Consider the following 27,890-nt stretch of genomic DNA (forward strand, 5'->3'; position numbering starts at 1 on the left):
AATCGACCTCGGTGAGGATTGAACTCACGATCTTGCGATTAACAGTCGCACGCCTTAACCAGCTTGGCCACGAAGTCCTATGTTAGGTTGGCTGCTACACTTGTAGTACTTAAAGCCATGTCCAGTGGTACACTAACGTCCCCCGCCACTCAAGCACAGTGACGCTTATCGCTAACCATGGCCTCTATTGGTCGTCGTTTATCACCTAGGAACCGCCATCTAGCGGCCCGCGTCAGCGGTGCTCGTCTGCAATAAGCACGTGGTCCTAATACATTGAGCATCCCTAAGCAAGAGAAGGAGGCGGTAGTTAAAAGCCATGCCGGGTATCCCGCACGGCGCCGCGGTGGCCGCTGTGCAAGCTCGCAGTGCAGAACACGGGCCCAACAACGTCAACTGCGTCCACCCACCGCGGCGCCCGAGTACGACCCCGCAGCCTCGGCAGAAGCGCGGCCTCGAGGACCGCACGGCGCAACGCTCGAGCAAAGGGGTGTGCGTTTGCGCCGCGATTCTGGCAATCGGTATCTGCCTGGCCCTATGGCCAGGCCACGGCCGCGCGGCCCCATAGTGCAATGGCTACAATATGCTAATATTAGATACATACACGAGCATTAGACTGCGCTCCCCGTAGGGGCGGAGCTTAGAAGCCGAGCACCCCGCTTGAGTATGCCATTGGCTTGATGTCTGGATGCGGCACAGCGGCGAACGTCTCAACATAGAGGTTTTCGTCATCATTGCCCAACTCGCCCTTGTTTCCCTTGCCGGGCACAACGTGGATGATACCACCGAGATTGCCCTGGGTATCACAGTAGTTGGGGGCGCTGAACACCGTGACCAACTTGCCGGCGTGCTCGAACGCGACGCCGCCCATGCGGACCTCATGCGACCGAATGATCTTCTTCAGGCCATTCTTCTCGAGGAAGCGGGCCGTGACGTCCGGACCGAAGGCGTACCCCAGCCCGCGCTGCGAGGGCCCGAGTCCCTCCGCAGCCTGCGGGTCGGACCACAGCAGCTCCATGAACGCGCCCTCCCGCGGAGGTTGATGGAAGCGGTCGATGGCCTTCATGTCGGCCAGCGTGACGCTGTCGTCGCTCATCAGCCCGCCATGCATCACCAGGTAGGCGTCGTCGATGACGGTGGCCAGCGGCAGCGACTCGAAGCTTTCCGCGAACAGGTTGAAGATGCGCTGTGAGTACTTGTACTTGCACTCGTCCTCGAACCCGTAGACCTTGTTCATGTTGTTCGTCTCGTGGTTGCCCCGGTTCAGGAAGAAGCGTCCCGGGTACAGGATCTTCAGACTGTAGAACAGCACCGCCACCTCGCACGACCACGACCCGCGGTCCACGAAGTCGCCGTTGAACAGGTACACGTGGTCGTCGCCCACCTTACCGAAGCGCTGGAACACGTTCAGCACGTCGTACAGCTGCCCGTGCGTGTCGCCGCACACCGACACCCGGCACCCCAGCTCCGCGGTTCGCAGCTCCACCACCGTCGGCTCCGCCGCGAACAGCCGCTCCGCGTGCGACACGATCGCCGCCACGTACTTCTTGGGCAGCCGCTTGCCCTGCACAAACAGCTCCTCCACCATGTACCGCACGAACTCCGCGCTCATGTTCGCCACGCGCGCGCCCGCTGGCGCGCCCTCCGCGTCCGTCTCCTGCTCCAGCTCCAGCGCAGGCCCGTCGTAGCTCGCCAGGTCCGCGTTCCCCGCGAACGACGCCAGCGACAACGTCTTGCACAGCCGCCGCTGCTCCTCGTCCCCGTCCGCCCGGATCGCCCGCTCGAACCGCTCGCGCCGCAGCATCCGCTCGCACACCTCCAGCGCTCGCCGCACCGCCTCGTCCCCGGGCTTCGCCCGCACCACCACCTCCAGGTCCCGCTTCGCCGGCCCCCACTCCAGCAGCCCGCAGTGCGCCAGCCCCCGCCGGTGGTACGCCTTCACATTCCCCGCATCCAGCTCGATCGCCCGCGCGCTGTCCTCCAGCGCGCTCTGGAACCGGTCGAGCTTGAGGTTCGCGAGCGCCCGGTTCGAGAAGAAGATCGACTGCGTGCCGTCCGCCTCGATCGCCCGCGTGTACGCCTCCACCGCCCGCGCGTAGTCCTTTGCCTTCACCCACTCGTTGCCCTCGTTCTTGTAATCCAACGCTGTCGCCGCGGTCATGCTGTCCCTGCGAGGGGGCGAGGGGTGGCCTGATCCCGCAACCGTCCGCACATAACATGCGTTGCGCGCGCGCCCAGCGCACGTGAGGGCGCCCATGTAAGCCCGCCCAAAAACGGGCAGCCGCGATGCGCAAGCGCAACGGCGCCGCGGCCCCCCGCAACGGCAGCGTATATAACGGCGGCTGCGGGCAGCTTCTCTGCCGCACGCAGCTCCAGCCAGTAGCTACAATGTCGTCTCCCTCTATCCCCAAGACGCAGCACGCTATCGTCTTCGACAAAAACGGCGGGCCCCTCGAGTACCGCGAGATCGAGGTGCCCGAGCCCAAGCCCACGGAGCTGCTGATCAACGTCAAGTACTCCGGCGTGTGCCACACGGACCTGCACGCGTGGAAGGGCGACTGGCCGCTGCCCACGAAACTGCCGCTCGTCGGCGGGCACGAGGGCGCAGGCGTCGTCGTTGCGATGGGCGAGAACGTGCGCGGCTGGCAGGTCGGCGACCTCGCCGGCATCAAGTGGCTCAACGGCTCGTGCATGTCGTGCGAGGCGTGTGAGCAGGGCCACGAGTCCAACTGCCCTGACGCGGACCTGTCCGGCTACACGCACGACGGGTCGTTCCAGCAGTACGCCACGGCGGACGCGGTGCAGGCCGCGCACATCCCGGCCGGCACCGATCTGGCGCAGGTCGCGCCGATCCTGTGCGCGGGGATCACCGTGTACAAGGCGCTCAAGTCCGCGAACCTGCGTGCGGGCAACTGGGTCGCGATCTCCGGCGCGTGCGGCGGCCTGGGCTCGCTGGCCATCCAGTACGCGCGCGCCATGGGCTACCGCGTGCTCGGGATCGACGGCGGCGACGAGAAGGAGGCGCTGTTCCGCAAGCTGGGCGGCGAGGTCTTCGTCGACTTCCGCAAGTCCAAGGACGTCGTCGCCGACGTCGTCAAGGCGACCGGCGGCGGCGCGCACGGCGTGATCAACGTCTCCGTGTCGGAGGCCGCGATCGAGAGCTCGACCGAGTACGTGCGCTCGAACGGCACCGTCGTGCTGGTCGGCCTGCCCGGCGGGGCCAAGTGCAAGTCCGACGTCTTCAATCACGTGGTCAAGTCGGTGTCCATCGTGGGCTCCTACGTCGGCAACCGCGCGGACACGCGCGAGGCGCTGGACTTCTTCGCGCGCGGCCTGGTGCAGTGCCCGATCAAGGTTGTGGGCCTGTCCGAGCTGCCCGACATCTACGGCAAGATGGAGCGGGGCGAGGTCGCGGGGCGGTATGTGGTGGACACGTCTAAGTAGGCAATATAGGTGCAGTTTGCAGTAACGCGGACAACGTATGATGTAAGCGGTGTGGCGGCCAGCCACGGTATATATACAGCGGAGCGGCGGCGCGGGCGCGCGGGCGTGGCGGCAAGCATGGAGCTGGTACGGTTGGCGCTCGGGGCGCCGGTGCACCCGTTGATCGGCGAGCAGCTGGTGCCGTTTCTGCGGCGGCACGGGGTGGTGCGGTCGGAGGAGATGCTGTCGCACATGCACCTGGTGATCTACGTGGCGTTGTTCTACCACTGCTGCTACCTGGTTGGGAAGCACATGCTGTTCCCGGGGCTGGTGCGGTGGCGGCGCGCGGTCGCGCCGCAGCGCCTGCTGGTGCAGAGCGCGATCCACTGGGTGTCGCTGGTGCAGTCGGTGGTGATCCTGACGCTGTGCTACGCATCTTGGCCGCTGCACACGCGGGCCACGCACCCGCGGCCGGAAGACCGCGTGTTCGCGACGACGCCGGTCAACAGCGTGCTGGCGTCGTTTGCGCTGGGGTACTTTCTGTGGGACACGGTGATCAGCCTGCGGCACAGCTCGGTGGCGTTCGCGCTGCACGGGGCCGTGTCGACGGTTGTGTTTCTGATCGGGATGACGCCGTACATCAACTACTACGCGGGGATGTTCCTGCTGTTCGAGCTGTCGAACCCGTTCCTCAATGGGCACTGGTTCGCGCGGCACTACCTGCCGCTGGGCTCGCAGACGCACCCGCACGCGGGGGACGCACGCCTGGTCCGCTGGAGCGCGCGGTTCGCGCTGGCGAACGACCTGGTGTTCTTCACGGTGTTCTTCTGCGCGCGAATCGCGTACGGCTACTACAAGATCGGGGAGCTCGCGCTGGACTTCTACCGTGTGCGCGCCGACCCGCGTTTCATGCCGTACGGCACGGCGTTCATTCTGGGCGGCAACCTGGTGCTGAACGTGCTGAACGCCATCTGGTTCCGGACGATGGTGTGCATGGCGCGCGACCAGCTGTACGGCAAGCGCTCGGCTGCCGCGGAGCAGAAGCGGGCCACGTGATGGCACGTGCTTGTCACGTGCCATTGCGTCACCGCCGCCTCGACGGATGCTCGAAGGCCGTTGCGAAACGGGTGCTAATAATTGGCGCCAGCTCGAGAAAACCGTCAGGCTACTATTTATGTCCGCTGGCATGGCAGCGCCGAGCGCGCGCTGTTCGCCGTGCGGAGGCCAGCCCTGACGGGCCGGCCGTCAGATCTCAGACGGGTGTATATATGACTTTTCATAGGGTTCCCGGGACGGCAGGGCCTTGCGCCTCTCCGTGGAGAGCGAGGAGTAGCTTCGCCTCCAAAAACGTAGCAACTTTCAAGAATTTGTTCCGACGCATCCCCTATAAGTAGTGGTTACCCCGCGGTAAGAGGCAGAGAGCGCTTGACGGGGCACAGAGCAATGCAGCTAGACGCGATTGAAGACGCAGAATCTGGCAGCTCCAGCGACGATGACTATCTGCTGGAGCTGGCCGACGTGACAGAGTTCGAGGGCGTGCTGCCCAAGGACCACTACAGCTCGCCGTTCTACGTTGACGTTCCGGTGCCGCAGTCGCTCGGAGACCATCGGCACCTGGGCGACGACACGCAGTCGTATGTGCGCGAGTACCCGACGTCGATCCTGGCAGATCGGTTTGACAAGTGGCGGAAGCTGCTGAAGTCGCTGGTTGCATATCTCCGCGAGGTGGCAGCCGCGCAGGAGCAGCACGCGCGGATCAATGCACACCTGAAGTCCGCGGTGAAGTTCAGCTTCCTGGCCGACCTTGAGGAGGGCACCAATAAAGTAGTCGAGCAGTTGAAGCGGCCCAGTAGCCCCTCACAAAGCGGCGCTGAGAGCGCGCAGGACAGCTACTTCCAGGTGCAGGAGGGGTGCAGTAATGGGTTTTTGAGATATGGCTCGGGGTCGATCCAGGACTTGCAAGTGTCGCTGAAAAAGTACCACATGACTGTTTCCAACCAGCAACTCAAGGCTTCGCGCGAGCTGAACAATGTCGTCATTCCCAAGTTGGAAGAACTGCGCAGGAACCTCAGTTCGAAGATCAAGGAAATCAAAGAGCTGTCGAATGACTTCAAGACCAACATTCATGAACAGGTAGCGCTGACGGGCCAGCTGCTGCAGAAGTACATCGCTTCCGTTGACTTGCTTTCCACGGCGGAGGACAGCACGTCGAGTAAGAGCACCGGCCAACGGCTAAAGCCCAAGCATGACCCCTACCTTTTGAAGTTGCAGCTGGACTTACAACTAAAGAGGCAACTGTTGGAGGAAAACTACTTGCAAGAGGCCTACATTAACTTGCAAACCTCCGGTATGGAACTCGAGAAGATAGTCTACGGTCAGATACAAACGGCACTTCAAAAGTTTGCTCACTATATGGACATTGAGTCTTGCGCCGCGATTAACGGAATCTGCCAGGAACTGCGCCGTGGTATCCTGTCCAAGCCGACCACCATAGAGTGGGATGATTTTGTTGGCCTCCATCCAACCTGTCTCTTGAACTGGAAGTCTTCTGATCCGGTCCCCCCACCCAGGAGACTCTCTGACATCCGGTATCCGAAGATGAAATCGCCGATGGCTAAATGCATCAGAGCAGGCTACTTAATGAAGAAATCGAAGTTGCTGAAGAATTATAACAAGGGCTATTTTGTGCTGACTAGCAATTATCTACATGAGTTCAAGTCAAGTGACTTCTTCAAAATGGCGAACAACGGCGAGAAACCATCATTGAAGAAGATCAACTTCGACCCTCTGGGTAGCATTCCGCTGAACGAATCTACAGTCACCGAAGCACTCCCACAAAAGTTTGTCTTGTGTAGCACATGGGCTGGTATCGATTCTCAGGAAGCTGGTCTGAGCGCAACTTCGTCAGGCACCAGTTTTACATCGATGCAAGGGAGCAGGTCCTCTGTTTCCCTAGGTAAATTGTTGAAAGGCGCAGCGAAGCCTGGCAAAGCTTTGACCTCAGCAAAAGCATCAACATCCGAGATCACAAAGGGCCATGTCTGGACTTTCAAGCCTAGTACCACCCAGTCTGAGAAGGATTTCAAGAAATGGTGCGGCGAGTTGAGGCAATTGGCGGGCTTCAACTCGACCCTAGAGCGTTGTCGGTACATCGAGGAGAAGATCGTGAAGGCACATTCGCGGGCCTCCTCCAAGGCAAGTCAGAGCAGCATTGGCACGCCTCCAGAGGGTCCAGGCAGGGCGCAGAAACCACAATTTATTGATATCAAGGGATTGAGCCCCATTGGCTACAATATCGCCTCGCCCATTAATACGCCTGCTTTTGACGATAATGGCAATTTAATCATGGCCGGCGACCGAAACATGTCCCTTCTCACGCCTAGCGGGCTCTCGTTCCAAGGAGCACCAAGTTTAACGAATACCATATCTTCGGATGGCACAAGTTTGCAGTCTCGGAGCCCTACGCCAGTTGATACAGCAGCAACATTCACGGAGGGGAATCTGAACGCTGTCCAACCTGGCGTCGGCCAATCCGGCGGTGGTGGCTCCATCTCCTCCCCAAGGAGTACGGAATCCATCAATAACAGCGGTGGTTACTTTGCTATCCCCGTAAATCGCTCCCAACCGCAGCGTGATAGTGTGCCGTCTTCCCAAAGCAGAGCAGACAGGGCTCCGCCATCGGGCAGCGTACCCTTACTCCGCGTCACTAGCCAGTCGGGAAATGTGGAGCAGCCAGGAAGGCCGAGTCTCTATAAGCAGACTAGCAGTCCCTCTTTAACGTCAATCAAAAGCAGACAGACACAGTTAGTACTGAAGCACAAGCGGAATCTGTCCTTCCAGTCCCTGGCCGAGATGGTATCAAAGTAGGGAACTGGTCAATAGATATGTGTAATTAAAAGTAACGGCAGTTCTGCCAACCTCTCCACATCCCTGTACTTAAGTGGTCTTACATTACGTATTCATAAATATTCTGTCGATGTGATACAACCCGCGGGAAACTACGAATCCGTTCATTCGATGGGCGAACCAATTTTGAAGAATTGCCGATTACAGTACATTAAACCACCCGTTACTGCGCTGTTTGGAGCATTGTTAGCAGGGCTGAGGATCTCCTCCACCATTCCTACCCATATCTCGTGATCTCCCACTCGGAAGCATCGAATGCATTCGCAGATGAGGACGCGCTCTGCGCTCGCGAGCACCGGAAGCTCCACAGTTCGCGCACCCAGCGCAGGCTTGTCCAGCCCGTGGTCCAAGATCTCATCCTCTACCACAGGCTCCAGTGAGCCGCCCGTGGACGCGCTCGTCTTGTGTAATGCGAAATCGGCGCCCGCGGCCAGCGCCTCAAAGGGCCTCGTTGGCATCACGCCGGAGTCGGGCCGTCGGATCGCGCCTTTGCTAAACAGTCGCGCCAGCTTGACGCTCTGCTCGGTAGGCGCCATTAGGTGCAGCGCAAACTTGCGCCGTTTATGCAGCTCCTGCGATGTGAAGCTCGGCAGTTGAAGGTTGAACTGGATCATCGGGCGCGGTTGCAGCGCAAGAGATGTGGCGCTCCCCAGGGTCACGCCCTTCATGCTTGATGTCGTGAGAATCATCACCTGGTTCGATATACGGCTCATCGTCTCCTTGAACTTCTGTTGCGTCACATAATGTGAATAATACTGTCTCAGAGCATCCCTTTGCAAGGTGATCACCGACCTGGAAAGCATTCTTCGCCAAAATCCACGGCTACTGTGATTAATATGCTTGCTGACCCAACACTCCCAAATCTAACTTCTGCACTCAGATGAACAAGCCCACGACGGAGCTATCTAATGCCAATTCATGGGAAAGAAGAGCGCTGTAAAAGTCTGATGGGGATATCTCAAATATACTGAAAAACTAAAAAATTGTCACCTCATCGCAGTTCGCAACACAGAAAGCGCCAGTAGTCATAGGAGTCTCAACATGCCAAGGTCAGTTCCAGATATGTCGGAGCTCCTTGTCAAAGGAGTGAAACATGTATATGGTCGAAAAATGAGGAAAACGAGGCCCACTTTGCCGAATGTAGAGTCGCCGCTAGTAACGCATTTCCACCGCTGGGCGGGGAAACGCATAAGACTGTCATTCTTGGCGGCGGAGCTTGGTACGAGAGAGGGGCAACACATTTTGCCAGACTGGAACTTGCGGGGAAATTTATTTGCGGGGCTCCTTGCTGCGCCAATGCGTTGGGACAGGCTGGGAAATCTGCGCGTCCCGAAGAGCTTCCTAATGCAGACGAAAGCGAGGGCGCTGGAGGCACCGTCAGACGGCAAGTTAGTGAAGATCATCAGCGTTGTAGAGGAACGCGGGCCAGGGTCGAGCTCGTACGTGCCGCAGTCGAAGGCCGCGTTGCAGCGTGCGAAACAGGCGATGTTCGTGCCCGTTGCGCTGCAGCAGTCCGACATGCGCTACTTCAGCAGCGAGGAGATTGCAGTCGACAAGGATACACTGCTGGCGGAGTACTCTGCGCAATTGATCAGCAAGGTAAAAGAGGGGCTGGAAGTGCTCCTGTCTATGAGTGGGACGTCTCATGAGCGCGTGGAGCTGGAGGACTGGGATGTGGTGGTTACATACGACCCCGATAATGCAAACGATATAGAACTACGCAAATGCAAGGGCATACCAGGGGATCCAGTTGTGATTATACTCAACATGGGTTGTCTGAAATGCACTGAGCTGGAGGAGCTGGTCAATCTGCGGCTGAGGAACCACGAGTACGGACTGGTGCTTAAAGTGCTGAAGAATGAGCGCTTGCTAAAGTTTATGTACAGATTAATAACCTTTTCCAGGTAGCATAGGTTCGGTAGTGTTATAACGGAATGGAAGGCCGTATACCACTGGTGCAGCGCCATTCAAGTATCTCAAATGGCAGACATCGCGAGAAGAAGATACCGCCTCGCTGACATTCAGAAATCGGTCGCGCTGGCTGGGGAAAATTCCCAGCTTCTGGAACATAGCTTCCGTGAAGGCATCGATGTCTTTGTCTGTAACGTCCCACAAGTTTCCAATAACCATTGGCGAGCCGCCGAGTAGATATGAGTAGAGAACGCTAGAAGGTTCCAATTTACCATACTGTTTCATATATGCGGAAGAACATCCTAGCAAGAAGCTGGGCGCCGCGTTGTCTTGCAGCTTTAATGTCTTAGATCTGAAATATTGCTCACCCCCACCGTGACCTATGTAGATGAACGTGCTGGAGTTCGTGATCATTCTGACGAATTCATCCTCTTCTGGCTTTGAGCCAGTTACTATCCGTGTTGAACCCAAGTCGCAACAAAGTCTGGTAAAATGTTCTTTAAAGCGCAGTTCAGTCCTGGTCAAGTCCCCATGCGGGTTTAAAACAATGGAAAGTCTGCTGTCTAGGTTAATCTTTGGAGAGATCTCTCCTCTGAATTTAGTTAGTAGCTCGTGAAGGAAATTTATGGATGGTACGCGGCTCACAGAAGCATCGGAAAATATACTGAGAGATTCCCATGGAACCAAACTGCATTCGGAGCTTATTACCAGAAACGTGTGTCCTAACCTTGGCGCCTCTGGTGCCTTGGCATGATAGTCGTGAATTAGTTCCTCAAGTTGAATATGTATGAGATGAACGTCAATCTCATCATAGGCATTTTCTTCGCCATGGAAAAGCAATATGTCAAAGATGAAGTATATCAAGTCCTCCATGAATTCCACCTTCTTTTCGTGAGGAAGGGCATCCCAATCCACCTTTAAAAATAACTCTAATATGAAATCGTCCACCTGTAAGAACATAGACGGGTTTCCATACTGTCTTCTTGTTGGAAGATTTTGTTGTAAAACCTTTTGAAATCCTAATTTGAATAGTGCAAAGTGGTTTTTATCGAGCTGTTTTTGGCTGAAGAAACCGCAGAATCCACATATCCAAGAGTCTTCAATGCGGCGCATCAAGTCACACATCCTTTTATCTAGACTATACCTTTCCTCCCACCACTCACGACGGTCTTCCTTGGTTTTTATGACACTAGTTACCTCGATAGACGTCGTTCTATTATTTTTCTCTATTATATCATTCAATTCTTCCATCAGGAGTGCAAAAGTCAATGTTTCTTGGGACAGGTCTCTTGATTCGTGTCTGTTTAGCGGTAAACGAAGATGAAAGTGTTTACCCGTTGTGGATACAACCTTTGAGAGCAATAAATCGCCGTTATATTTGCAGATATCAACAGATATCGCTTGGAATGGTTCATCCCAGGAGTTAAAGTTTGTTTGGATTCCATCTACTTTCTGTTGAACTGTAAAAAAGGGAGTGCACATGCTTTTTACTTCCATTGGCATAAAGGAGCCATATACCTCATTGCCCATGCGCGAGAACATTTTATCATAATACATCGGCATATATTTCGGGAGCTCGGCCATGGTGAAACGCTTAATAAGAGCGTGTCGAAAATCGGTCTTCGATGATATATTGGATAAAAAGGATAATGATAGAGAGTAGAGGCACGATGTCTTCGAAACCTCATGATTTTGCATCTCGTCGAGGTTCACAGATTCAATAAGCCGTTTAATCATCTGTAGATTGTTTATAGCATTAGACCTATCGAACTTCTGTCGTAAACATTTCCCACGGGGAGTGAGAGAAGACGGCCTTGGAGAATGGTAAGGAGATCCCGCTGGTGACCACACATTTGATACCGCAGGTCTGATTTCTTCCACTTTTGGAGAGAAACAAGAAGGTATCGCAATTACAGACTCGCACATATTGCTGAAAAAGGGATCTAATTCCATTTGTTTCAGTATCCTTAGATAAAGTTCGTTACTCTTATTCACATCGCTCAGAGCTTTGAGTTGTGGTTGTTCCCTGGTGTTTTCTATTACTATACCCAACCTTAAATTCCATTCGTCAACCAGGAATGTATCTTCCAAATCACCGCTGAAGAACAATGCCAAAGAATTTCGTAGTTTGTCCGGCTCATCATTATAGTACATGAATTTCGCCAATGCGTCGATATTTTCGCTCCCATCAAGCATGTCAAACGTTCTATTTAAGCGACTTAGCGTGGCAGACGCCAATTGATTCTGTTCCGTAAGTTTGTAGTAATCATAAACAAAACACAAACAGTCATAGATCGGTGTCCAATCTTGCAGCTCACCTACTACCCGCATAAAGTCCTTCACATAAAATTCGCAATCTTTTGATACGCCGACTTGGATATAAATACCGATAACTTGAGCAAAAAGATCTTGTAGTAACGATATAACTTCTAGTCTGTGGAATTGAGATAGCTTTTGTTGTTTCTTTATTAAAGATTGGCAGAGTTTTAAAGCTTTTTTGGCCTCTAAAAGTGATTCAAACATGTTATTATTGTGGAATTGTAGGAGAGATGCAAGTTTTTCAATTCGTATGTTTAGAAGTAGTAGTTTCAGAAATTGACTGACAGGTAGATTCGAATTATTATTGATATCAAAAAAATTAGTTTGACTGACCCGAAGTTCTTGTACTAAATGGTTAAAGGAATCATTATCCCTTTCCCATGAGATGATCAACAACCTTGCATAAAGATATTCATATAACGAATCAAATGTCGCTCGCTCTATACTGAACGACGAGTGAATTTTTAAAACACTCTGGATCTGTAATTTGGTAGCCTGGACCATTTTTAACGCAGTATAAGCTTCCAATAGCCACACCCTTATATCATTTTTAAATGATTCGTAATATTCGCCTTTGCTTTTAAGCAATTGGCATAGCTCAATAAGTTTCTTGTGAAATTTGTTGAACCTCAAGTACTGTACCAAAGCCTTAACAAAACGAACTTCTAGACCTGATATGCGTTCATCCGTGGGCAACGAACTAACCCATCGACTCACGTACATATTGGCTATCTTGGATAGTTGTAATGTACCGTGAGTCTCCATCTCCATGTTCAAACTATAAGTAGATTTGATCAACATTTCATACTTGGCCAAAACATCAACACTTTTGATTTTACAGTCCACATCCATATAGCCAAATTTATAGACACCATTTAATGCCATGAATAACATTTTCGATAGCGGAGCCCAGCCATTATAAGGTATTGTAAAAATATCAGAAACAAATCCACTGTATACCAACACTAGCATTGGCTCGGACGATGCCTTAAAGTCTGTGTAACTAGTTAGTCCCAATTTCTTGAAACACTTCAACGACTTGTTCAAGCAGACATCCCATAGGCCGGCCAATGAGGGATCCGCGAACATAACATAAACATTGAAACACTGTTCAAAGAGCGATACTGAGATGTCTCCTGAAGCGACAGAAATAAACTTCTCGAACTTGGTAAACATTGACCAGTCCTGTTTGACGGACATAAAGAGAAATAATTCGAGATCTGCTGCAAGTCGTATAAGGCTTTCATGCTTATACATCACATATGCGTTGAATGAAATATTGACGACGTTGTTGAGTCGCTTATATTCCTTGGCATCAATAAAATATTCAGCTAAACTTTTCAGTATCGTATGTATCGATTCGACAGACACATGGACCACATTTGTATTGATGAATATCGCAATTTTATCAAGAAGTATAACGTGTGCTTTCTGCAAGCGTAAACGTTTCAAACTGCAATTGAGAATGTAAACCTTGAGTGCGCCTAGAAATGCGTCTGTGGGAGAGACACCTTTTGAAAGCTTTGTAGTAATATGTTTTGTGTATGCATCGAATTCTGCATTGTCGAGGGTCCGCCGGCCGTGTAATATTTGCTGTAGAATAATGGGATCTTCTGGATTGAGCTTGGTGTCTCCTCTGTCAGGCACACGAAAATCCTGCCACATAAGTTTGCCAATGCTTGTCATATGCTGTGAATAGGAACGATAGTAGATGTCAAGGAAAGGAAGACTGGATTCCAAGCCTGCGCCTGCAAATTTTAGGACCTGTTTTTGGAATTTCGCGAGATCCATGTTCTTGATGTATGTCGAGAAGTCCAACCGGAACTGGGACACGTACTGAAGGAACTTGAGTGCGAAAAGCACCTTGTATTGCGGAAGCAAAGAGAAAAAATTCAATATGAGCTTCACGACGGTGTGTACTTTCAGCTTCGGATCGCGTAATATATACCGCTCGTCCGCCGCGAAGATCCGAACCACCGTTTCAGCGTGGCTTTCCACCTGTCGCATCCGAATTATCAGTTGCATCGCCAAGATCTTGGCCGTGCTGAGATACCGTTCGTTGCTCACCCCAAAGTCCGCCATCAATACGTCTCCTAGCCCTCCAGCCGGCCTGTAGTTCGTCTGGTTGTACAGGGCAACCACCTCCCGCGCTGCGGCCGCGTCCTGTCCCGCTTCTAAAAGCCGCACCACCACGCCCATGTGCTGCCTAGAAACCTCTGCCACCCGCCCGAGCTGGTGTCGCTGCTTGAGCTCCCTATAGAGCCCCGTCAACGCCTCGCGCACCTTGTCTGCCTCCCCCTTACCCTCTTGCACAAACCGCTGCACCTCGCGGAAGCCCTCTGTTACGTCAAAGGGCAGCCGATCTACAAAATGCAACCGATTGGTGCTGCTATTGAATGCCTCGACTAGAGGTTTTTCGTGTTTTGTAGTCCCACCTGCCGCTCCCGTCCACGAATTCCGCATTATGGGCGTATTCAGGTTAATGACATTTAGTACTTCCTTTTCTCTAGCCATAATACCGCCTTTATCCCACTCAGCTAGCACTTATAAGTTGTTCTCACCTGCTAATCGCTCTTAGCTCATTGCAACCACTAGTTGTAAACATGATGTGGCTTTTCTTCTTTCAATTATATTATGTTTGTGTTTACCTTTGTCCGATGATACGGGTGCACTTTGTACCCTGTATGCCGGACAGTAATCCTCGAGCAGCCCGTAACATCCCGTGGAGATGAGATTGTAGCAGTTTATACGCAGTGACCGCAGTACAGAAGCACGGTACAGGGCGAGGATGCATTTTCAGGTACTTGAGACCACTTCAAATGTTGAGGTGATGGAGCAGGTGCTCTCTGAATTGGAGCAGAGCCCTATGGCTCCAGAGGCAGCCCTGGTGGTGTTGCAGCGAGTGGTGACCGCTTACGAATCACTGCCTAGTCGTTTACAGGCGATGTTGCGGCGGCTGTGTGGCAAGTCGAGCGTTCTGATGTCGCAGGTGGTAGTAGCTGCGCAGCAGGTGCGTGGCCGTCCGGAGGCAGGGATCTATCAGCGAGTGCTGCGTGAGACGCTGGAAAGAGAGCCAGGTGCGCTGGCCCACCAGCTCGCGGGAGGAGGGCCCACGCAACGGCGGCTAGTTACTGCGTTGTTTTTTGGTAGTAGGGTGTTCAACGTACTTGCCCATACGCTAAGTGCGGCGGCATACGTCAGTCTGCTGACGCCCCAGCTGCAGACATGGTTTGAGAAAGGTGCAGGCGCCCCCGAGGATGCAGAGGTCCTTGTGGCGCTGTTGAGGTTCCATCCTACGCAAGCAGCAGACGCGCTCGTGGATCTAGTGCTTTGCGAAGTCCGATGGCAGATATTTTGCAAGATCTGCAACCAGCGTGTGGGCGTGGTGCAACGCCAGCTGGTCAACGGTTTCCTTCTGCGGACATTAGGCCGCCTTGTGGAAGCTAGCAATGTCCAGGCTGCATACGATCTCCTGTTAACGCTGGATTACCGTCTTTTTAACCTGCTGGAGCTGCATAAGGTAAACTCGGTGCATCTACAAAGCGCTATAGTGCAGGTGCTGCCGGAGAGCGGTTGCGAAGCGCTGCTGAAGATATGCCTCGGGATGTTTGGCACCCCAGATACAGATGACGAGAAGAGATGCAACCTCTTTGCTATCCTTATTGCGCGTATGGCCGGTCCTGAACTAGAGAAGATCGTCCACGACCAACAATTCCTGAGCGCAGTAACATTTAGGCTAGCGTCCGAAGATGGGGCGGTACGCGATCGGACGATGTCGATTGCCAAGGCTGTTGCAGGTGAGTCGCTGAAGTATGAAGCCGCGCATATCAAGCTGCCCGTCCCACCACTGCGTCCCAAGGGCACCATATGCTTCGAAGAGATCACAACTCCGAGAGCGAGCGCCTATGTCAATAATTCTGCCGTTGAGCCTCAACTTGGTGCTCTCACACTCGAGGATAGTGACGACAGCGATGTAGACAGCGATGGTGAGCGGCGCGGAAGAGAAATCGTGTTTCTGAAAGACCTCCTGGTGGAGCTGGAGGCACCAGATCTTTCAGAAAGAGGCCCGCTACGGCTGCTGAAGCTTACAATCAAGCTCGTGCGGCAAAAGCAAGCTTTTGTGAGCGAGGTGTCTTTCTACGCGCCCGCGATGCTGACCGCCGTGGCGACCATCTCAAATTCGCAGAGCGAACAGGATTTTGAAGAGTACCGCATAAATGCGCTTGTCAGCCTCCTGGTTGCTGTGCCGGAAAAGGTCACCGATCTGTTGCACCTGCTATTTCAGGCAGATTTGTCGCTGCAGCAGCGCATGGCCATACTATCTGCTTTGGCGCTCGCTGCGCGCGAGTTGCGGGGGCTGGAAGACAAATACGTGCTCAAACCCGTCTTTGATTTCCCCACACGCCGCCTGCCCAGAAATGACGCACCATCAAGAGCCCTTGAAAGCCGCGAATCCGGTACAAGCTCCGAGGGGACCATCTCTGCACACCACACCGTCTGGCGGTCGCGCAAACTTGACTCAGCGCCAGCACCAGAACGTCCGAACGCCTTTCGGAAGCATGCACCTGCGTTTTTCTTCCCGCTGGCGCACGCGTGGCTGAATGGCATCGACCTGGGCACTTTTGACGCCCTGTTCAAAAAGCACTACCTAAGCACCCTGCGCCTTATTCTTGCAGCCGCCAACCCGCATGCAGAATTTGACCGGATGTCCGAACTCATGAGCTACGTTTTGCAGGACGCTGAGGCGCACGATATCAGCATTGAGTAGCCCGTCGCGCATGTGTCAGCGCATCTGTGGACAACTCCTGCTTGCAAACTGTATCCCGACCACTACCATGCATTAGTATGAGATCTATAGAGCGCCAATTGCACGCCTACACACATGTAAACCTCGCAATGCATCTCTTGGAGTCTCTGTGGCCGGCAGTATCTGCTAGTACATCATCTTTGTAACTCTACAGAGATGTGAAGTCTTGTTACCCGGATTTGGAAAACATATCCGATCCCTTCACCTGAGTACTTGTGAGCACTATGGCTGAAGGTTATCATAACACCTACTTCCCTGGAGAATTCGTTTGAACAAGTGATTCTAAGGTGGTTTCAGGGGGCATGTCATTCTTTCAAGCTCTTCGTCAGAAGGCGTCACAGATATCGTTCTTGGATATACTTTCGGATAACCTCACATCGCCCTTAAGCAGAGATGAACGGTTTCGCTTGGAATATCGGTTGCCAGACGATGAGCAGATACTAAAGGATATGAATGTGGACATTTCTGTGCGTGGGGCGTACACGGCAGAAGGGGAGCCCTCATATGTGTACTCGGGACGTTTGTATCTCACAGCGCACTATTTGGTGTTCCGGGATTCGCTAGACCACAACACCTGCGCGTTCACGATGAACCTATCGACAATCAAGCGTGTGGAGCGCGCAGCGAGCACGTCTTTTGCGTTCTGTCTTAATATCCAGCTATACTCGGGGGCGACCTTCATGGTTCAATTTGTAGGGCCACGGTACGCTTCCGAGGAGTTTTCGCACTTGTTGAAGGTCCAATTACGCCAGAATATCAAGAATACCAAGCTTCTTGGACCATTTCTAGAGACCTGCTACTCGGAGTATATTATTTCCAAGAACCTGCAGCATAAGCCAGATCTGCAGCCCCCAGCAGGTGGACTAGGACAACTATTCAAGTACCCTGGCGATCCCATAGCACACAAAGAGAAGGCGAAACTACGGTTGTGGTTTGACTACTTCAAGAAGAATGGCACCAATCTAAGTCTCCTAAGAAACCACATGTTTCACAGGTTGATTAGGGTCGGTGTTCCCAATAGGCTAAGGGGCGAGATTTGGGAATTGTGTTCTGGCTCAATGTATCTTCGGTTTTCATCGCAGGGAGAATACCAACGTATTGGTAAAGAAAATAAGGAGAAGCATTCGCAGGCGATCGATGAAATTGAGAAGGATTTGAGCAGGTCGCTACCCGAGTATGCAGCGTACCAGGGCCCCGAGGGCATAGAGCGGCTTCGGAATGTGCTCGTAACATATTCATGGAAGGATCCAGATGTAGGATACTGCCAGGCCATGAACATTGTTGTTGCCGCGTTGCTAATTTTTATGACTGAGGAGCAGGCTTTCTGGTGTTTGGGCAAGCTATGTGATTCCTATCTCCCAGGTTACTACTCGAAAACGATGTACGGAGCATTGCTAGACCAGAAAGTGTTCGAATCATTTGTAGAAAATAAACTACCCGAGCTATGGGACCACATTGTGAGGAATGATATACAACTATCGACGGTGTCCCTACCCTGGTTCCTTTCCCTTTTCTTTACATCAATGCCACTAATCTTTGCATTCAGGGTATTGGATTTGTTCTTCCTGAATGGACCCAAGGCGCTCTTCCAAGTGGCACTAGCTGTTTTGAAGGTTAATTTGGAAGATCTCTTGGAAGTTGACGAGGATGGCATGTTTATTGCAATTTTAAAGAACTATTTCCAGACCTTGGAACACAGTGCATATCCGGATGCAACAGATCCCAAATACCAACGCGTGACGAAATTCCAAGAATTGCTAGTTGTGGCTTTTAAGCGCTTTGATGTCATCACCGCTGAAATGGTGGATATAGAGAGGAACAAGCACAAAAAGGTTATTCTCCAGAATATAGAAACATTTGCAAAGCGGACACAAATGAGAACCATTCCTCCCGTGAGGCATTTGAAGTCGGAACATATATCCAATATCTACGACATCTATTATGAGAGCATTGAGTCCTATAAGATCGGATTGGGCACAGGCTCCTCCAGAATGGACTTCCCAGCGTTTGTCCAGTTCCTAGGTAAATTTTGTGAGTGGTGCAAGAAGAGCGATTCTGAGGAGAACCTCAGCTACCAGAAACAGAAGGAATCCTTCCTACGCAGGCTTTTCAATAATTGGGATATCACCTCTAGTGGTGAGCTATCCCTTGGCGATGTCATTTCAGGGGTCGATAAGTTGGTAAGCAACGACCTAATGGAAACAATGAATAACTTTTTCAGTTTGTATGAAGATTCCAAGAAAGGGGAGGTTCAAAGGGAGGAGATTTTGCAAATGTCGGAAGGTCTACTGTTCCTCACAGAACCATGGAAAACTGGAAGGTGTGCCGATAAGATCACGCAGAAGGCCATCGAAAATGACATTGCAGAAAACCTTGTGCAGCAGAGCGAGCTATCGAACCTTGAAGATATAGAAATACCTCGTGGCGTTGAGATTGACGATCAGAAGTATAAGCAACAACAGCTTGAACGGTATCTGCAGGCTGCAAGTAACTTTTTGAACCGCTGCTTCGAGTACGCGCGGCCTGTGGAGCCTTCGTCAGCGCCACGCGACGCAGCCCCAGCCTCACCTACCGAGATGACCCGCGGAGACCCCGACACGGTGGCTAACAAAGAGCTCGACCCAATGCGAGCCAATGTCGCATTGCATCCGGAAAAGCCATGCGTCATTGATCTGCCTACTTTCCGCATGATAATCTTGGCCGATGAAACATATGAGCTCTTTTTTGCGCATACGCTCAGGAATTCCGTCCGCGTAGACAGCCCAGTAACCTTCTTCGATGGTAAGGTGAAGGCGCTCAAGAACGTGTTTGACGGATTGATCGCAGACGGTCGCCGTGTGGCCCACGAAGTTCGTCGCCGTGTCGACTCAGTGGCCACCAGGGGCAATAGTTCCGAACCACTAGATGAGCGCCAGGACGATCTAGACGACTTCACCACTGAGCATCCAGATGAACACTCCAAGTTGCTTTCTGGTGATCTCTTGGACCTTGACATGGACCAAGACGAAGACAACCGCCCACAAAAGAGACTAGAGAAAGTGAACATGCCACCCGCAGGTACGAATGGCGAGCTGCCCAACCTCATCGAATTTGAAGCATAGCCGATAGGCGAACGAACAATACATCAAATGACCCCTCATAGCGTATAACTAGAGTATATATGATGATTATTGGACATTACTCGGCGTTACCATCCTGCCATTGCCCTGTAAGGAAGTACCGTCGTTAATGATACACAGTCATTCATACGGATATTCCATAGGTGTCGAACATAGCGTTGGGCATCCCTTTTTAACGTCGCTTTAGAACCTCATTTTGTAAGGAAGATCATCATTAGGCTTGTTGATTGCTGACCATGAGCTTATCTACGTTCACGCGCTCGTATGGGCGGTGTTTCTTTCTTAGCAACGCTATCCACTTGCAAGTGCGACCAGTACAGGCGTCTGTGCCATTTCGCAACGTCTTCACACCATTACTGGCGAAGCTAAATCCCGTACCTAGCACCGCACTTGCTAGGGCAGTGCGCAACTTCTCTAGTACGACCAGCAAGAGTAACCTCGGCGGGTACTTTGGCGGTCCGCAGAGCAAATATACGCGCCTGAACCGCTTCCAGCAATATTCGCCTGGCCACCCGAACAATCAGCTACTGCGGATCACGGGCTGGGGGCTGCTGTTCATGACAGGCACCTTTTTCGGGACGCCTTTTCTGTTCGACCTTCCTCCATTCTCATACTTCAAGGCGCATCCTGCACATTTGACATATGCCATCATTGGCTTAAACTGTGTCGTATTCGGGCTATGGCAGCGCCCACGCTTCTGGCTCCCACTTCAAAGGTACGCATTGCTGCAGAAGGACCACATCTACAGCAAGTGGTCACTGATAGGCAGTGCATTCTCGCACCAGGAGTTCTGGCACTTTGGGATGAACATGATCTGTCTTTGGTCCTTTGGCACCAGTCTGGCCATGTCTCTCGGCCCTGCAAACTTTGCCAGTCTCTATATGAACAGCGCGCTCGGAGCGTCCCTATTCTCACTTTGGTATCCCCGTATTGCCCGTATTGCGTTGATGGGTCCCAGTCTGGGCGCCAGTGGCGCCCTCTTCGGGATGTTCGCGATGTTCTCATACCTTGCGCCCAACTCCAAGATCATGCTGTTCTTCTTGCCAATTCCGATTGACGCCTGGGTAGGGTTCCTGGGTATGACAACTTGGAACCTCGCGGGCTGTGTATTCCGTTGGGGCACGTTTGACTACGCAGCACACGTAGGCGGCACCGCCATGGGCCTGCTGTATGGCTGGTGGATGTCGCGCAAGATACAGCAGCAGCGCAGAGCCAGGAGACTGATCTCATTCCCCCGGTTCTGATGCGAGCAGATCATGTAGTTACGTATAAACTGTATATCTAGGTCTATCCTAGCGCTTCTGCAGCAGTCCCTCACGCAAGACGAAGTAACCGTCTTTCTTCAGCGTTGCGGTCGCGGTGCTGTCCCAGCTACCGCTCTTCTCCCCCAGCGATGTGTCCTTGGCATCTAATTCCGCACGGCGTACCAGCTCCTCATAGCCAATCGCGGCGGGGTGCCGTTGCATCGCCTTTGCGTACTGCGGGTCCGCGCAGTCGTCAACCTCTACGCTCTGGAGCTGACTCACAAACGAAAGCTGGGTAGCCAGCCGGCGCCGTACTTCCTGAATATCGGCCTCCGGCAGACCAGATAGCTTTAGCAACTTGCGAGTTTCCTCCTCAGATAGCTGTTGTCTGGCGATGTCCTCCGCACTGGGCAGATAGTCTTCCGGCTGCCATGCTGGTCTTGCGAGGTACGCCTGGAGCTCTTCCCGCGAGCTGAATCTAGCTCCCACCGAAGAGCTCCAGCGGCGCGAGGCGTATATTAAAGATCTTAGCATCTTGTGACGTCCAATCAAGAGAGATGAGGCTGCGACGTAGGTGCATTCATCATGCTTTTCACCTTCTACTAGGCGAGCCAACGGCATAGAAAACGGTTTCCATGCACACGCGAATCAGTCACACCCAGGACGACTCCGGCAAAGGGCATGATCGGTATGAAGCCCAGTCGGTTCCGCCATTCAGGAGACGATGAGCAGCTCCTGAGCCCGCTCGAGTCAACTTCTTGTGTCACGTGACGGTATTTCTTTTTGGAAAATTTTTCAGCCATAAAGGCGATGAGCTACTGCACTTTTAAGATGCGATGAGCTATTCTTGAAGCCATACTGTTCGCTCTCGAGAGAATAGCATATCAGCAGTCAGAAGCAGCATGAGGGTCAAGAAGAAGAACACCACTGGTAACGCGAGGAATTTTGTGACGAGATCTCAGGCTGTGCGCAAGCTACAGATATCGTTGGCAGACTTCAGAAGATTATGTATCTTCAAAGGCATCTACCCCCGGGAACCCCGGAACAAGAAGAAGGCCAACAAGGGCTCAACCGCGCCTACGACCTTTTACTACTACAAAGATATCCAGTACTTGCAGCACGAGCCGGTGTTGGCGAAGTTCCGCGAGCATAAGACGTTTGCGAAGAAGTTGACGCGGGCGCTGGGCCGTGGAGAAGTGTCGTCTGCGAAGAAGCTGGAGGAGAACAAATCGCACTACAAGCTAGACCACATCATCAAGGAGCGGTACCCTAGCTTTGCTGATGCGCTGCGCGACCTGGACGACGCGCTAAACATGCTGTTCCTGTTTGCCAACCTGCCAGCGACGGACCAGGTGTCAACCCGTGTGACGAAGGACGCACAGGAGCTGTGCAACCAGTGGCTTGCGCTGATTGCGCGTGAACGCCTCGTTAGAAAGGTGTTTGTCTCGATCAAGGGTGTGTACTACCAGGCCAACGTGCGCGGCGAGGAAGTCAGATGGCTCGTTCCCTACAAGTTCCCGGAAAACATTCCATCTGACGTTGACTTCCGGATCATGCTCACGTTCCTCGAATTTTACTCCACGCTATTGCATTTTGTGCTGTATAAGCTGTACACCGACAACGGGCTAGTTTACCCACCAAAGTTGGACATCAAGAAGAACAAACTCATCGGTGGTATCAGCGCATACATTTTGGAATCCAAAGACGCGCCATTCCTGTCTTCCGTCGATGGCTCGGCTGATTCTGAGAATCAGGAGGTGCAAGTGCTAGACAAGAAGGCGTTGCGTCATGCGATGAAGGCTGATGACAAGGCTGGCAGCGAGGCTGATGAAGGGGATGCGGACAGTAACGAGCAGGTGACCAACATAGAGCTGGACGACTTCGAAGATAAGAATAAAAACCACGGTGATATCCTTGAACAGCCGTCCCAGTACGACTCTCCAACCTCCACTCTTTTCAGCGAATTTGTCTTTTACATTGGTAGGGAAGTTCCAGTGGATATTCTCGAGTTTTTGATTGTGTCGTGCGGAGGCTCCGTTATATCAGAGGCTGCGTTGGACCAGGCAGATGCGGCCAATGTTGATGTCAGCAAGGTTACTCATCAGCTGGTAGACCGCCCAGTCGTGAAGAACAAGGTTGCTGGTAGAACCTACATCCAGCCCCAGTGGGTCTTTGACTCCATCAACAAGGGTGAGCTTGTTCCAGCTAACCTATATCTACCAGGCGAATCTTTGCCACCCCATCTATCGCCATGGGGTGATTCGGTTGGCTACGACCCTGCTGCGGAACTCGCTGAAGAAGAGGCTGAAAGTGAGGAAGAGGAAGAGGTTTCTGATGAGGCTGAGGGCGACGAGGAGGCCACCCTAGCCGCCGAAGAGGACGAGGAGGATGAGGCCGAGGCCGAGGAGCTACGGGCACAGAAAGAGCTAGAATTGGAAGCCCAAGGTGTGACCTACTCTGAGGCAGCAGACAGTGCCGCTCCTTCCAAGAAGGCGTCGAAACAGAAGAAGAGAAAGACCGAAGAGGAGGAGGAAAAGGACTTGAAGCTGATCATGATGAGTAACAAGCAAAGAAAGCTATTCAAGAAGATGAAGTACTCCAACCAGCAGAAAGAACAGGAAATAGAAACCCTGAAGCAGAAGAAGAAGCAGATCGCGAAGACCAAGGCCAAGTTGAAGAAGTTGGAAAACTAGTCTTTCGAATTTAGTCCGCAGTGGCAGCCTTCCTGTATACTTAACATATAGACCTGTATACTACATCAATCTCTACAGACCAGTCAGAAATCGTTCAGGTGCCCCACACGTGAATCCATGGACTTCCTATCGGGAATCGAGAGCTCCAGGTAGTCTCGCAGCTCTCTTTTCAGCTGCTGCAGATGTGCCGTGCCCTGGTTAATGGACTCGAGATCGGTGGCTTTGGGCACGTTCAGATATGCCTTGATTAGGAATCCGTCTTTTGTCACGGCAGAGGTCTTGCCGCTCTCGCCGTGCAGTGCCCACAGCTTGCTGATCTGAAAGACAATTCCGTTCTCCAGGTAGAACTGTGTCCCCAGCTGCACGAACTGATAGCCGGGCACGTACCCCAGCTCCGCAAGAAAGCTCAGGATGGACGAATGCGCGCCCCCGGTGCTGGTCACCACTGATTCAACCACCGCCTGTGTGCACACCTTCCTGTCCTTGCCCGCCGACGGGATATCCCACAAACTGAGACTCCACGGCCGCGTGCCGTCGCCGCAGCTGCGCATCAGCGAGTTCAGGTACTCTGTCTCTATTGGCGGCCCATCGCCGGTCATTTTGGTACACAACTTGTAGCTGTACTCCTCCGTCTGTAGCTTCTCAAACGGGATCTCCTGCATCAGCTGCACCCGCGTCTGTTCGACAAGCTGGTTCTTGGCATTAACTTTCTCGATAGCATAGTTAGGGTTCGGATGCGCAACGTGGTTGTAGTTAGCGAAGAGCACCGGAGATCTTCCCGAAAGCGCAGATATCGTCGCTATAAGCAGATCAAATGATCCTTCGTCAATAACGGAATATAGGCTCAGCTGCTGGACCATTCTAGTGACTCCTGAATCACTATAACTGTCTCTTATTTCCGTCCGATTAACAGCTGGTATCCGCACATCGCCACAGTGAACTTTTTCCATAAATGATGAACCTCCCCTGCCACTAATGCTGTCAACACGACTATCCACTAAGCAACCAAAATGGCCGTTGATGTCCCGACGTATGTATCCCAAGTGAATTGCACATCTGCTACCTAGGAATCTCTTAGCTAACTCGCCGCAGGTCCGTGATTGTGAAGCTTATGTTCTTCACCCTGGCCATGGTCAGTTTCCCAGTTCTGACCTTCTTCGTCTCCCAGCAGTACACGAGTAACACGCTCGTAAACGGCGGCCTCGCGGCATTAGCAGCGAATGTGGTGCTGTTTGCGTACGTGATCATGGCTTTTTCAGAGGACGTGCCGCAGTCAGATGGCAAAGAGTCCAAGAAACAACAGTAACTTAACTTGGCGATGATATTCTATATAAAGCGTGTTTAATGAACCGTTCCGCGCTGCAACAGCAGCAGCGGGCACTTCGAGGCAAGAAAGCACAGGTGGAGCTCAGTTGGTCTTCTTGAGCGGGTTGGTGGACTTCTCTAGGGCGCCGTAGGACACCTCGACGGATAAGATCCAGGACACGGCAGTCGCGAGGATGCCGAAAAGCAGCAGAGAAACAAGCAGGCAGCTGAGAAGGCCTTCAGTCCAAATGGCGCTGAGCTCGTCTGTCTCCTTGTGGCCATCCGGGGCCTTGTCGTGGTCACTGGGCTTGGGCTTGGAATCGCCTTCCGGGTCCGTGACCTCCACGGAATCTTTCTTCTGTCTCGCAGCGCTTTCCTGGACGTCCGCAGCCACCAGCAAAATGTCGTGGGGGAACTGCAGCACGATGTTGTCGAGGCTGGGCAGTTGCTCGTGGCACCGCTGCAGGAAGCCGTCGACCTCATCTAGGGCGTAGTCCGGCGCCTTCAAGTGCAGTAGCAGCGAGCCTGCGCCTCCACGAACTTCGGCCGGCAGCTCCACGGGCAGTTCCTCAAACTCGGCGACTCTAGTCGACGAGTGGGGCTGCAGCGCCTCGTCGCCGTTGAGAACATTCAAGGAATCGCTCGCCAGCAGCCGGTGCAGAAACCGCTGCGTGCCGGCGCCGGCTTTCTCCAACTCGCTGAAGAGCCGGTAGGCCCCAAACTGCACGACCACCACCGGCTCCTGCTCAGTGCCAAGCCTTACGAGCTCGCGCAGGTCCTGCGCGCCCTTGATTTCAAGCCCATTACGATACCGCTCTGCCTTGACCGACACGAACGACGCAACTCCGGCAGCGGCCACGGCTGCCTCTAACAGCGCTAAAAATACTATGCGCAAGTGCATCCCACTAGAATGAGTTTGGTATGACGCTATTAAGGATCCACATCCCCCAGTGCTCGGAGCCTTTAGCTCATTAGCCTTTTTTAATGCTTGCTCATAATCACTACATACGTTAGCTTCATCGGAGGTTGCGGAAGTGGCCTGCGATGGAGTAGCTAAGTCGGCTAACTATTAAGTAAGGGTCAATTGCATTGGGTGGATCACACTCACTCAATGGTATAGCCCTTCTACATACAGCTCTTCTTTTTTGCTGTTCGTAGTGCGTATTCCAGACCTGAAATCCACGATTTAATTCGAACACACACAAGGAAAATACGCGTGCCAGTGTAAAATAGACGAGCTCCACAAAGATCCTTCCATAGACGCTCAATGTTGCGTGGAACGACCTGGTAATGGCTAAAAGATCCTTGCAGCAATTACAGGGCGCCGGTACATCTCTGGAGTACGCAATGGAAATCCGCACCTATCTTTATAAGGCTAACGTATGCATGACAGAATATAACAAGCATTGGTACTCTGGCCGAGCGGTTAAGGCGCCAGGTCGAGGTCCTGGTCTCTTCGGAGGCGCGAGTTCGAATCTCGCGGGTATCATTATTTTTTGCTGATTTTTTCCAGCAGCGACTCGCCTTGCAGGCTGACAATCCCTGTCGTATGGGGACTAGAACGATAACCGTACAGGCTATTTTTGCAGTCTTATCCCCCCGCTAGCTGGAAATAGATCGCCTACGCACTCCAATGTCCTTACAGGCTATTCAGTTTCAGCGCGGGGACAAGTCGCAGGTTTCTGTGCGTGTCCTGGATCAGCTACTGCTACCGTACGTTTCAAGATACATACCAATACAGACAGTTGACGATGGCTTTGCCGTAATCCGGTCAATGCAGGTGCGCGGTGCTCCGGCCATTGCAATTGTAGGTGTATTGTCCGTGCTTGTGGAGTGCCAACTGCTGTGCAACGAGGATTTCGTGGCGGTGCAGGCGTTCTACGACTTGTCCAGCTATGCGGCGTTTGGGCGCACGATGCGCATGCGCCTGGCACATCTTCTGGGCTCACGGCCTACCGCCGTCAATTTGTCTCATGCACTGCGCGATGTGGAGCGCCTGCTCGACAGCGCCACATCGTTGAGTCAGTTTCGGGATCGCATGTATGACTACGCATGCGAATTACTGGACATGGATGTCGCGAATAACGTGCGCATGGGCGACAATGGCGCTCGGTTTTTGCTGGACGCTTTGATTGCGGAAGGCTTCGACGGCAGTTTCGCCGTGCTGACCATCTGCAACACCGGGTCGCTGGCTACTGCTGGCTACGGAACTGCGCTGGGCGCCATACGCTCGCTCTGGCAGCACGCAGAGGCGGGCCTGACTGCACCAAAGAAGCAAAAAGCCTCGGCTTGTGCGCCCAGAATGACGCACGTATTCCCACTGGAAACTCGCCCGTACAACCAGGGCTCACGTCTGACGGCATACGAGCTGCTTCACGATGCTATTCCTGCCACGCTTATCACCGACTCTTCCGTCGCTTACCGCATCCAGACATCTCCCGTGCCCATCAAGGCCGCCTTCGTCGGGGCAGATCGCATCGCCCGCAACGGCGACACTGCGAACAAGATCGGGACGCTGCAGCTGGCCCTTGTGTGTCGGCACTTCGGTATCCGTTTTTTTGTCGTCGCCCCGCGCTCGACGGTCGACGGCACCACCGCCGCTGGCACGGATATCCCCGTCGAAGAACGTTGTCCTGACGAATTCCGCGTCGTCACAGGCGCAGCGGCGGGCGCCACCGGCGATCCCACCACGGCCAGCGTCGCCATTGCGCCCCGCGACATGCCTGTCTGGAATCCCGCATTCGACGTGACCCCGCACGCCTACATCGATGCAATTGTGACCGAGACCCGCGTCTTTACCAAGGACGCTGCCGGCAACTTTGACCTAGATGAGCTTTTTACATAGACTTCGGCGGCAAAAAAGAACTCCTCGTACGGGGCTCGAACCCGTGACATTTCGGTACCTCGTAAGCTGTACGTAAAAGCCGAACGCTCTACCAACTGAGCTAACAAGGACGAGTTCACTGGAACCCGAAGGGATGTGGAGCTCTACTAGTAGTTGCGCCACGCCCGCGTGCCGCTCACCGCGGCCCGCGTCCCCGTGTCCGCTCGTCCGCTGCCCAAGGGACGCGCCTCTGTGCCCCTGGCTTCCGCCGCGCTTTTCGTCCGTGGGCAGCCTAATGCGGAAGCATGTAAACACCGCGCCCGATCAGGAAAAAAGTAAATA

General features: G+C 53.2%; 16 protein-coding genes and 3 non-coding genes across 19 annotated transcripts; 11 read left to right on the forward strand and 8 right to left on the reverse strand.

Moving 5' to 3' along the window:
* Window positions 1-3: 3 nt before the first annotated feature.
* Window positions 4-77, reverse strand: AGOS_t0018. Its single transcript has one exon. It is a non-coding gene; the product is annotated as a tRNA-Asn (tRNA).
* Window positions 78-637: 560 nt separating this feature from the next.
* On the reverse strand, window positions 638-2,158 carry PPT1 (protein serine/threonine phosphatase; the record flags this gene model as incomplete). The annotated part of the gene is made up of 1 exon (NM_207977.2): window positions 638-2,158. One exon carries the CDS (start codon window positions 2,156-2,158, stop codon window positions 638-640), a length of 1,521 nt encoding a protein of 506 aa, NP_982624.2.
* A 227-nt stretch (window positions 2,159-2,385) lies between these two features.
* Window positions 2,386-3,441, forward strand: AGOS_AAR084W (zinc-dependent alcohol dehydrogenase; the record flags this gene model as incomplete). The annotated part of the gene is made up of 1 exon (NM_207978.2): window positions 2,386-3,441. One exon carries the CDS (start codon window positions 2,386-2,388, stop codon window positions 3,439-3,441), a length of 1,056 nt encoding a protein of 351 aa, NP_982625.2.
* A 117-nt stretch (window positions 3,442-3,558) lies between these two features.
* Window positions 3,559-4,476, forward strand: ALE2 (Ale2p; the record flags this gene model as incomplete). The annotated part of the gene is made up of 1 exon (NM_207979.1): window positions 3,559-4,476. The coding sequence occupies one exon, from the start codon at window positions 3,559-3,561 to the stop codon at window positions 4,474-4,476; it is 918 nt and encodes a 305-aa protein (NP_982626.1).
* Window positions 4,477-4,863: 387 nt separating this feature from the next.
* On the forward strand, window positions 4,864-7,287 carry ASK10 (Ask10p; the record flags this gene model as incomplete). The annotated part of the gene is made up of 1 exon (NM_207980.1): window positions 4,864-7,287. One exon carries the CDS (start codon window positions 4,864-4,866, stop codon window positions 7,285-7,287), a length of 2,424 nt encoding a protein of 807 aa, NP_982627.1.
* A 143-nt stretch (window positions 7,288-7,430) lies between these two features.
* Window positions 7,431-8,129, reverse strand: AGOS_AAR087C (flavin reductase family protein; the record flags this gene model as incomplete). Its single annotated transcript, NM_207981.1, has 1 exon — window positions 7,431-8,129. One exon carries the CDS (start codon window positions 8,127-8,129, stop codon window positions 7,431-7,433), a length of 699 nt encoding a protein of 232 aa, NP_982628.1.
* Window positions 8,130-8,367: 238 nt separating this feature from the next.
* RRG8 (Rrg8p) lies at window positions 8,368-9,234 on the forward strand (the record flags this gene model as incomplete). The annotated part of the gene is made up of 1 exon (NM_207982.2): window positions 8,368-9,234. One exon carries the CDS (start codon window positions 8,368-8,370, stop codon window positions 9,232-9,234), a length of 867 nt encoding a protein of 288 aa, NP_982629.2.
* ESP1 (separase) lies at window positions 9,214-14,070 on the reverse strand (the record flags this gene model as incomplete). The annotated part of the gene is made up of 1 exon (NM_207983.2): window positions 9,214-14,070. One exon carries the CDS (start codon window positions 14,068-14,070, stop codon window positions 9,214-9,216), a length of 4,857 nt encoding a protein of 1,618 aa, NP_982630.2.
* Window positions 14,071-14,344: 274 nt separating this feature from the next.
* On the forward strand, window positions 14,345-16,324 carry TEL2 (Tel2p; the record flags this gene model as incomplete). Its single annotated transcript, NM_207984.1, has 1 exon — window positions 14,345-16,324. One exon carries the CDS (start codon window positions 14,345-14,347, stop codon window positions 16,322-16,324), a length of 1,980 nt encoding a protein of 659 aa, NP_982631.1.
* Window positions 16,325-16,665: 341 nt separating this feature from the next.
* Window positions 16,666-19,464, forward strand: MDR1 (GTPase-activating protein MDR1; the record flags this gene model as incomplete). Its single annotated transcript, NM_207985.1, has 1 exon — window positions 16,666-19,464. The coding sequence occupies one exon, from the start codon at window positions 16,666-16,668 to the stop codon at window positions 19,462-19,464; it is 2,799 nt and encodes a 932-aa protein (NP_982632.1).
* Window positions 19,465-19,718: 254 nt separating this feature from the next.
* Window positions 19,719-20,726, forward strand: PCP1 (rhomboid protease PCP1; the record flags this gene model as incomplete). The annotated part of the gene is made up of 1 exon (NM_207986.2): window positions 19,719-20,726. The coding sequence occupies one exon, from the start codon at window positions 19,719-19,721 to the stop codon at window positions 20,724-20,726; it is 1,008 nt and encodes a 335-aa protein (NP_982633.2).
* Window positions 20,727-20,774: 48 nt separating this feature from the next.
* On the reverse strand, window positions 20,775-21,347 carry GTF1 (glutamyl-tRNA(Gln) amidotransferase subunit F; the record flags this gene model as incomplete). Its single annotated transcript, NM_207987.1, has 1 exon — window positions 20,775-21,347. One exon carries the CDS (start codon window positions 21,345-21,347, stop codon window positions 20,775-20,777), a length of 573 nt encoding a protein of 190 aa, NP_982634.1.
* Window positions 21,348-21,628: 281 nt separating this feature from the next.
* NOP7 (mRNA-binding ribosome synthesis protein NOP7) lies at window positions 21,629-23,419 on the forward strand (the record flags this gene model as incomplete). The annotated part of the gene is made up of 1 exon (NM_207988.1): window positions 21,629-23,419. The coding sequence occupies one exon, from the start codon at window positions 21,629-21,631 to the stop codon at window positions 23,417-23,419; it is 1,791 nt and encodes a 596-aa protein (NP_982635.1).
* An 83-nt stretch (window positions 23,420-23,502) lies between these two features.
* Window positions 23,503-24,369, reverse strand: SRB5 (Srb5p; the record flags this gene model as incomplete). The annotated part of the gene is made up of 1 exon (NM_207989.1): window positions 23,503-24,369. The coding sequence occupies one exon, from the start codon at window positions 24,367-24,369 to the stop codon at window positions 23,503-23,505; it is 867 nt and encodes a 288-aa protein (NP_982636.1).
* Window positions 24,370-24,429: 60 nt separating this feature from the next.
* Window positions 24,430-24,725, forward strand: VMA21 (Vma21p; the record flags this gene model as incomplete). The annotated part of the gene is made up of 2 exons (NM_207990.1): window positions 24,430-24,449; window positions 24,512-24,725. 2 exons carry the CDS (start codon window positions 24,430-24,432, stop codon window positions 24,723-24,725), a joined length of 234 nt encoding a protein of 77 aa, NP_982637.1.
* Window positions 24,726-24,827: 102 nt separating this feature from the next.
* On the reverse strand, window positions 24,828-25,625 carry VOA1 (Voa1p; the record flags this gene model as incomplete). The annotated part of the gene is made up of 1 exon (NM_207991.1): window positions 24,828-25,625. One exon carries the CDS (start codon window positions 25,623-25,625, stop codon window positions 24,828-24,830), a length of 798 nt encoding a protein of 265 aa, NP_982638.1.
* Window positions 25,626-26,132: 507 nt separating this feature from the next.
* Window positions 26,133-26,213, forward strand: AGOS_t0019. The gene has a single exon. It is a non-coding gene; the product is annotated as a tRNA-Leu (tRNA).
* A 144-nt stretch (window positions 26,214-26,357) lies between these two features.
* Window positions 26,358-27,569, forward strand: MRI1 (S-methyl-5-thioribose-1-phosphate isomerase MRI1; the record flags this gene model as incomplete). The annotated part of the gene is made up of 1 exon (NM_207992.1): window positions 26,358-27,569. One exon carries the CDS (start codon window positions 26,358-26,360, stop codon window positions 27,567-27,569), a length of 1,212 nt encoding a protein of 403 aa, NP_982639.1.
* A 20-nt stretch (window positions 27,570-27,589) lies between these two features.
* On the reverse strand, window positions 27,590-27,679 carry AGOS_t0020. Its single transcript is given in 2 exon segments — window positions 27,590-27,625; window positions 27,643-27,679. It is a non-coding gene; the product is annotated as a tRNA-Lys (tRNA).
* Window positions 27,680-27,890: the final 211 nt, after the last annotated feature.

Source organism: Eremothecium gossypii, chromosome I (genome assembly GCF_000091025.4).
Source record: "Eremothecium gossypii ATCC 10895 chromosome I, complete sequence".
Classification (NCBI taxonomy): domain Eukaryota; kingdom Fungi; phylum Ascomycota; class Saccharomycetes; order Saccharomycetales; family Saccharomycetaceae; genus Eremothecium; species Eremothecium gossypii.